This window comes from Herpailurus yagouaroundi, unplaced genomic scaffold (genome assembly GCF_014898765.1).
Source record: "Herpailurus yagouaroundi ecotype Mexico unplaced genomic scaffold, PumYag 162, whole genome shotgun sequence".
Classification (NCBI taxonomy): Eukaryota; Metazoa; Chordata; class Mammalia; order Carnivora; family Felidae; genus Herpailurus; species Herpailurus yagouaroundi.
The window spans coordinates 69,121,792-69,131,159 of record NW_024412403.1 but is presented as its reverse complement, the minus strand read 5'-3'; the positions used below and the strand labels follow the sequence as shown (position 1 = coordinate 69,131,159).

General features: G+C 38.9%; 1 protein-coding gene across 1 annotated transcript in view; it reads right to left on the bottom strand.

Moving 5' to 3' along the window:
• Positions 1-3,513: 3,513 nt before the first annotated feature.
• The window catches only part of SLC49A4 (solute carrier family 49 member 4), an 82,784-nt gene continuing 76,929 nt past the window's right edge, over positions 3,514-9,368 (bottom strand). Inside the window, exon 9 of the mRNA XM_040484698.1 lies at positions 3,514-7,859. Within this exon, the coding sequence (XP_040340632.1) occupies positions 7,744-7,859 (116 nt within the window). The 3' untranslated portion in view covers positions 3,514-7,743. The remainder of the gene's footprint in view (positions 7,860-9,368) is intronic.

The following is a 9,368-nucleotide window of genomic DNA, read 5'->3' as shown; positions in this document are numbered from 1 at the left end:
GTCACAGACTTAAACAGAAATAGGTAGCTGTGTGTGTAGGTCAAGAAAGCAATTTTGTTTGGGACACGTGGATGCAGTTTAGTGGGAGGGAAGCAGAATTTTCCTGAAGTTTAATTTTCACAAGCCTCCAAAATGATATATTCCTGGTGGAGAAAGAGATACATTTGACACTGGGGACATTTGCAATAAATAAAATCATCTACAGAACTAAACCCTGACCTTTTTAGCATCTTTGGATTTCTGCGAAGTCTTTGGGGACCAGGACTTTGCTAGCGATGCATCAAGTGTGCTTGGGTTCACTCGCAGGTGGAGAGACCTGAAGGGTTCCCACAAAGTCTCTAGTCCCCAGAATAGCCCTTTATCTAGCTGACAGGCCGAAATCCCAAGCTCTCTCATTACAAATCTTTCTTTGGTGTTTAGTCTTTGTTGTTAAAATTCAAAGGAGACTCGCAAGGCCTTGTGAACAGGTGTATCTTGGTGTGCACGCAGTTGTTCGATTTGTCTTCGGAGGAAGGTGCAGGTGCCAACAACCTTCCCAACTTCCTGAAGGACTAGTAACCCCCCAGCCCTGTAATGATGGGAGTAATGGTTTGGGAGTCCTCATGCCAGAATTGATTCTATGCTCCCACACGGATATAGGCTCTGTCTACGATGAAAATTTCAATAGAACAAAATATCTTTTCCTTGAAATCATTTGTGGTTAACAATGATATGAGAAAGATATTTAGGTTCCTGCTGGACATAATTCAGGATTTGGGAAACTGTCATTATTTCTTTTAATTGTTAGCTCAGAAGAGCATTTGTTTTTGTTTTTAAAAACATATCTAAAAGGTCCTGAAGGATAGAAATATCTTTTGTTTTTTCTGATTCTCTTTCACAGGCACACATTTCACACATGCAATTACTCTGTACACAGAATGAATAAAAGGATGAATGAAGGAATACACAGGTATGTTGACAGCCCGAGAGCTTCTCTCATTTCCTGACACATATAACACATCACTGCCTTATAATAGTTCCTCATTTATTTGAAACGATAATGTATAATTGGAAGTACTGATGGATAGGTATTGCACTCATGTTGTTTTCTACTTTCTGTGGTGTGTGACCAACAGGTGTATAAAACTTTTCGGCCAAAAGAAACATCTACTCTGACCCTCTTAATGTAGAGGTGTGGAAGCTGAAGTTCACAGAGAACAGGTGATTTGCCCAAGGCCCCAAGGGTGCCCAGCAGCTGCCCTGGAGACAGAGGCTGAGACCCAGGCCTCCAGACTCCCAGCCTCATCTCTTTTTTTGGTTCATTTCTCTCTCTTACAGCTGTGCTCACATTAGAATCTCAGTGAAGTCTTATTTACTAACACCTGCACACAGGTCAGACGTTGGCATGCTACGCCCCTGCTCTCATTCAGTAAAATATCCACACAGCGCTCTACTGACAGAATGTGGCCAGGTAGAGATGACATGGAAAGCAACTTGCAATTCTTTTGGGGCCATGACTCTCAAAATACAAGTTTGAGGATGGGCTTTCGCATCTGATCTGACAGTTTGATTTCTACAGGTGTAAACCCATTACTGACTCACGATGAATCGCAGCAAGCCAAGGGATGGGTTTCCTGGTTTGGCCTGACTCCAGGGAACAAATGCAGTACTCTGACCTGGCTCCCAGAATGCTATCTCAACATCAAATGGCAGATTTTCTCTTATTGGGTTTGATAAATTTAATACACCCTGCATTTCATACACGAAGTCCTTTGGGGAAATAAACAGTACCTGTAGCTTGTCTCCTACCACAGACAATGAAAAAGCCATTTCTTCTTGTCAAATGTGCAGCGGAATCGTCCATGTGTTCACAGTAGGAGGGCCACTGCACACAGGGAAACATGAAGGTGCTGGAAAGCTCTGCAGTTTTAGAGACTGCATGTGCTTAATCATTTCCTACTACTTAAGTAAGAATGGACCTGAGTTTTTTGAACTGGAAGAGACCTTAGGGAACATCCTTGTTCACTCCTTCACTTCAGAGATGTGGTAAATAAGAAATGAAGTGACTTGCTCCAGGTCAAATAGCTGAAGACGCCAGGCCTGGGATATGGGGGCTCCTGGGTCTCTCCAGTCTAGTACATGAAGAAACTGGCCAGCTCTCCTCTCTAAAGCTGGCAACTCAGAATATCTGGGTTTCACACAGCTTGCTTTCAAGCAGAGTCAGGAATACGTAAGAAGATACAACCAGAAAGGGGAAAGCTGGATGGGAAGATGGGCAGGAAAAGAAGAGGAGGTGACCAAGCCAACCTATGCTCTTGTCTTACTACAATTAATCAGTTTTATGGGTAGCTAGCTTGAAAGATAGGATAGCTAAGGAAGGTGGCCAGGAAAATAGTAAGGATTAACAGAATCTTCACTAGCCATTGTTTAAAAAAATGGAATCACATAGTTTATTCTCTTGACTCCACCTTCTACAGTATTTGTGCCTCTGCTGAGACGAGGAAGCCCTGTCAAGAAAATCTATTTGGGTTTTGGTGTGGGTCATTCACTCTCTTCTCTCACAGTACATGGGCCTTAGTTGGTGACATAAAAACAGAAACTCTATTTCCAATAAGAAAAAACAGAATATTGCATGTTGGAATTCATCTTTACGCTTCAGGATGTGATAGAGCTTGATGGTACACAAACAGGTCTGTGAAATGTCTCTACTAACCACTCCTACATTTGATAGAGACTCATCTGGGAGAGAAATAAGGATCTCAGAAACTCCTGCTTCTGCCCAAGAAAGTTAAAGCCAACGTGGTCTAAGAAACAGTTCCCTAAACGACTTGATTTTAAGTTCCCTCTAAGTATCTATACATATGTATGCAAATGCATAGAAAAATTTCTGAAAGGATTCATAAGGAATACTTTGGAAAAGGGGAATGGAGTCAGCACGTTTGTACGGAGGTAGACTTCGCTCTGTATTTCTGTACTGGGTATTTTATAATGGATAAGCATTCATGCACTTCGTGTTTAATTTTCAAAAAATTAAAAGAAATGGAAGAAATTTTACTTAAAAAATTTGTTTCTGGTTACCACATTGATCGTTTATGGAAAGAATGCTGGTCTAGGACTCAGTTTACCTGCTAAAACTTGCCTGTGGCATTGAACCTGAAAGGTTCTCTGTTAATCTGTAAAATGAGGTAGTTGGATTAGATCATCTCCTTGATTCCATGATTCATCTTGGGTTAATGAGAAGAAAATCAATCTGAATTAGAAAAAGTCTAAATTAAGTTGTACTAAGCAGACATTTCACTTTTTACCATTTAGGTAAATTAAAAGTGTCTCCAAGTCATTCTTGACATTCTGGTCATGACTGTAGAAGCCTCCCTTGCAGACTAGAAGAGCCAGGAGGGAACCCTGAGAGCACTGTGATGTGGGGTTAGAGCTAAAATGGTTTATTGTGTTTCTCTCATTTTATCAAGCTAAAATGAATACCACGCTTTCCTTTTGTATTTGCTTTTTTTGTTTGTTTGTTTAGTTTTAGTTTAGTTTTTTTTTTTTTTAAGGTAATTCTCCCTTGTTGAATGAAAGAACAGCTAGGGTGGGGTAACCTTTTGCTCTCACTTTCTGAGTGTGGGTTGAGATGGAAAGCTATTATAATAGAGGTCTTCCAGGTTCCAAGGCACAACAGAAAGACTACAGAAGGCAGTTTAATCAGCCCATATTCTAAAATGCAGCAAATAATGACTAGAAAAGCTTGTTAGAGACCTTTGTCATTCCCATTTCAGGGAATATTCTAACTTATCAGACTTGCTGTGGGAGAACTGTTAAATCTTTCTGGATTTAGTCATGCTAGCGTCCTGCTCAGGAAAGGGAAGCCCAGCTGCGTGGCCTTAGAAGTATTCAAGAATGAGACCACGCTTTTGCCTCAGAGCTTAGGGTGGAGTTCAGGGGGAAGCCTGTGCCAGGAAGTCAGTTTGAGGAAGCAGACACCTAGGAGAGTCTCAGACACCTGAAAGGACATGCCTGCTTAGGGTAGCGAAGGTGTCTGCTTACTGAGCACACAACTACCTCCATTGAGCACAAAGTACCCAATGGATGCTGTTAAAAGAACACCCCAAAATCTCCCGGTCAGCTTTTGTTCTTCTAGGGTGGTCCAACACCACCTGCCTCTGGAGCATTGCTTATATTTTCCTAACAGACTGACGAACTGTTTGATAGTATGGAAATAAACTTTAATTTGTCCCTTTCTGTATAATTCCAAATTAAAGTGGATTTCTATTGTTTCACTAACTACAAAACACGCCTAGTCAAATACCCTCATAGTTTTTTGTATGTTTCTTTTTTAATATGGCACTTTCTTCTTATCACAGCTTTTGCACTTATTACATAAGATGGTATAATCATAGTAATTCCTGTACTTATTATCTCAGGCACAAGTGTGGAATTAATGTGATTTTTAACATTAATTTAAAGTAAATTTACTGTGCATTTGTATTTGATCTTGAGTTTGAAATGAGCTTCTACTTATGCAAGCAGCAAGACGAATGCCTAGATTTTAGTAAAAATAATAGTAAAAAAACCTAATTTAAAGTAGATGGGAATTTAATCTCTTCGATTTAAAATCTCTTAGCTTGAATCCCTCATTAGAAGGGCTTCATAAAAACAAGCTGTAAACATTCTCAACAATTAAGCATAAATATATGATCTATGATAAAGCTTGGCCCTTAAGCCATATATGCTTAAATATACAAAATTATACTTGTACTCGATTCCCTCTTGTTATTTTATTAGCTCCATCCTCCAGTGAAATGCATTTGTGTGTGTAATTATCTTGCTCCTATGCCTCCACCATGGACCATATTAAAAAATGTTTCTTCCCATAAACTGTGAAGTATTCATTGATAAGCCACAGGGAACTTACACTGTAACATGTCCTTACCAATTAATGCTGTTGACTTGGTTTATGAGGATTGAATTATTCATCAGAATCTTTTTATATTATGTTCCTGCAAGCTAAGACTTAGAGCACCAACAGGGTGAAGAAAACAGAATGATCTTACTTAAAAAACAGTCACCTCAATTGGACCCCTGTACTTTCCACACTCCATAATGATGATTTGCTCTTAAGTCCCACTGTGTATGAACATGGAGGGGTGCTCATGAACATCCCCAAAAAGTCCAAATTAAGCTGATGTTTTGTGAGGTAGGGAAAAACATTGCTTTGGGAGTCAGACAGTGTGGGTTTTAGTTGATTCTACTTTTGTCACTATCTAGAATTGTGACCTTCGGCAAGACCCTTAACCTTTCTGGGATGGTTTCTATAAATTCTAAAATGAGGGCTTGGCTTAGTGGAGTGTTAAGACTTCTTTCATTATAAAATATCATTACAAATCTGCAGTATTTGTTTAGAAAGTACAGAGACAACAGCTGGTCTATTTTTATGCATGCTAGAAATAATCACACAAAGTGAAAAAAAAAATATGACTTGAAACATTCAGGAAATACTGTGTAATCTTCTTCCCCCACCCTCCAAAGCCCTTTGGTTATATCAGGTTTGGTATATGAAATTTTGATCACTTAAAACATGGCAGTTTGTGATCAGAACAAGCATCTGCCAGATATGAATGAGCTGGAAGGACCATCTCACCTCACGTATGCTAAGACAATGGCTGGTGTCTGGTACAACGTAGGAATTTTTGATCACTACTCACTTGGGATGTCTTTCAACTAAATAGTCATTTAGGTAATATTTTTAATATTTTTCTTTACTTTGTATTAGAAGTAGAGTTAGCTATAATTAAAATATTTTGTATCACGTCTTAATTATAGCAAAATTTCATAGAGCAGTCCTCAAACAGCGGTTGTAGTCAGTGGTTCTGACTACAACCAAATACTTCATAGTTCTTCCCTTTCCTTTCTGTCTTCTGTCTATTCAGGAAGGGGTGGTGGTTATTTTAGCACTGGCTCACGGACCACTCCTATCTCTAGTGGCTGGCTTTCAATCATCTTCAAGAAATCTGCTTTCTTTTTATTTAAGAATGACAGGGTTAATTGGAAGTAAGCCCAGCCTTCACAGGTTTTCTTCTCTTTAGCAAGTTCCTTAGTTCCTTCCATTCTCGATGCTAAGTTAGCAGGATGGTTATAAAGGGGTTGATTTAAAGGTGACTGAAGACAGATGCTGAAGGGGAGGGTTTTCTTACTTTTCAAGGAGCACAATTTAGGATCTTAGAAGAAAGCTTAGGTCCTCCTCTGAGATTGAGGTGAGTTAACACACAGCCTTCAAATTACCAAGAGGGGAGAGGAGGGGCATTTGGGACTGTGTGTGACGGTGTGTGTACATGTGTAGAGAGGAGCAGAACTGAGGGCTGACTGGCTCTAACTGCATTTTGTCCCCATGGCTAATGGAAGGAGCTGGCTTGTGCTCTGTCCAGAAAAAGACAAATAAAATACAAATTTGGCTGACGAGGAAGATGTAAATTTCAACTGAAGAGAAAAAGAGGGGGTGGAAGGAAGCTGAGAATAATGAAGGCAAAGAAAGTACTGTTTTTGTCTTTTTGAGAAAACGTTTGGTTTCCTTGGGTAAGGGGAATTATGTAAATGTGAACAGTGGTAACAGCATAATCCCACCAGAGCATATTTTATGTCACAGTGAAATATATGTCTGAGAGCTGTCCAATGAGTAACTGTCATTTTTTTAAAAGCTATCCTCCATACAAAGAAAACAGGTACTGGCAAAATATCGTCCTCTCAAATGTACTGACTCCATATAGAACTGAATTGAAACAACCTGAATTGAAACACAAGAATGTAATTCAGATATAACTCAACAGATTTGAAGATTTCAAGGTTATAAATTGTTATTTTCAAACAAGGACCATTTAGTAAAATGCAACCCTAGGAAATAACAGCTGGTGCTGGACTTTACATCCCACACCACCATGTACATATGCATATATATAGGCTGAAGACACAGAATGTTCTATGTGATTTGTCATTTCACTTTTTTAACAAAGTGCTAAATCAGAACGGAATTACATTTTTCATACAATACTTAATGCGACTATATTAAACATTTAGTCACCTTTAATATAATTATTTAAGAGCCTAGTAGATGAAACTGTATTTCACAGAAACAAGGATAAGTTGAGATCGAGACACAAATATGTGCTCTGAAGTCACTGGGAAGCACTTGCTCACCATAATAAAGATGGCCAAAGGTTTCCGACCTAATTAAAAATAAGGAGTCATATAAGAAATGGCTTTATTAGAAAAAACGTAGTGTACATGTGGCTAACTTTTATCATTGATATACCTGTTGGCTATTTTATAATTAAAATCTGATATAGGGTTTAAACTTCTTTAGAAGTTAGTGGCATTTCTTCCTATTCTGATATGTGACTTCGGTAAGGTATGTGATAGATACCCTTTATTTCTTCCCATAATTATAATTAATCAATCAGTAGTTTAGCACTGGCACAGAACATAGAGGGCATTATTTAGGTAGTGCTTTATGTGTAAGATATCCACACTTCTAACCCCAGAACCAGGCACGGGTATGCCATTTAGAGTCTTTAAGCCCCCTATTATCACTCAAGTCCCACATTATTGTTACCTAGTAGTCATGAAATGAATATGATCATCTGTAACCTGACAAAACCTCTGAGTGAAGCTTCTCTCTTCTCCTTTTTTTTTCCTGTTAGGTGTGCAACTCCAAGCAAATGTGCAGTATGCCGTACGATTTGCAGTCCCTTTTCAAACTCCTTCAAGTCTGTGCTATTAAACTGAGACAACCACATCAAGATAGAGTCTGTCATAGGATTCCCTGAAGCACAGAATGAGGAGGAGACTGAGCAAACACGACCCGGGAAGGCACCAGTTGAACCAAGACAACTCTGTAAGACAAAAACACACAGTTGTAAGCATTCACACGTCACCAGCAGAATGGCACCTGTATGCCGGGAGCAATCGCTGTGCATTATTCCAAAGCAGTTACACTAAATGCATCACGGAAGGCCTGGAAACCAGTGTTCAATAAACGGCGATCTGGAGTCTGGGTGATACATATGATGTATTATACCGCTTTCATGTGGAACATTTTAAATCAATATTATTAATAACTTTTCATCAGTTTAACTCACCTTGACCTTGGTGGCAAAAAAAAAAAATCCATTTCTTCAAAGAAAAAATAATCAATCACCTTTAAATGTTCGTTTGCTATTTTTTAATGCTATCACTATCACTCTCATCTCTGTTTAGAAATATCTGATGGGTTAAAGATAAGAAAATGACCTGAATTTTGAGATAACTTTTTTAGATTTCCTTGGACAGAAAAATCTAGTGCTTAGCAAGTAGTAATGATTGTAAAACAGGTTAGAAAATGTATGAAAAAAATAAAGTAAAATCTAACAAATTAATCCTAATTCTACCCTCAGAAAAACTACTGTGAATATTTTGGTTTGTTTCTTTCTGTTCTTTTCTCCCCCCTACCAGCATAAATGATGCCCATTATCTGAAAACCTACAGGAATCCTCTAAACAGGTGATTCTGCCATTACTTGCTTTAATGGTATCAAGAACATCCTTCTTCAAAAATGCTCGCTCGTGAATTCAGGGCTTGCCTACAGGCCAGTCCCAGCCTTGTGCTAACAAGACACACCCACTCGCTGTGGCTGCCCGTGGCTGCCTCCTCCAGCTCCCGTGGCCCTTGAGCTGTGCATCCATTTGGCTTCCTTCTACCCAACCCTCCTTGGCAGGCAATCTTGAGGCTCTGGGAGCACAAGTGAGCGGCTCCCTGGCATGAAGAGGTTGGGTTGGTGGTGGTGGGGATAACTTCCCTAGTTTAATATCTATTTAGCAATTTCAATGAAAACAACAACAACAACAACAAATGAAGGGAAAAAGCTCCCTGGTACATTTTTTTCCTTTGGGCACTGCTATAGGTTTATATTTTCCTTTTGTACTTCTACAGAATACTAATACTGCCTTAATCTTCAAAAATCATCCTAAAGATTTCTACACTGCTGCTTTCAATCAATCCATAATTCATATGGCTAAAAGAGCAATTTATGCTCAGGAATGGAAATCAGAAAACCAAGTGGTAAGAAAAGGTGCTGAAATACTTTTTTTTCTGTAATATGCTTACAAAAGCAGGCTCCCCACCTCTCAATTTTTACATTTTAAAAGTCAGACATGCTATTCTATAGCATAACAAAGACCTATATTTCAATGGTATTTCTATGCAAAGCTGTTTCTGTGCTTTACTTGGATTGAGTATAATCTAAACACCCAGGAAGGCTGTGACCCCTGGAATCTTGTCTTTATTCCAATATCCCCTGAAATGACACACCAGCATTTTCAGCTTTTATATTAACCATGTAGCTTCTGGATTTCTGATGATAATTT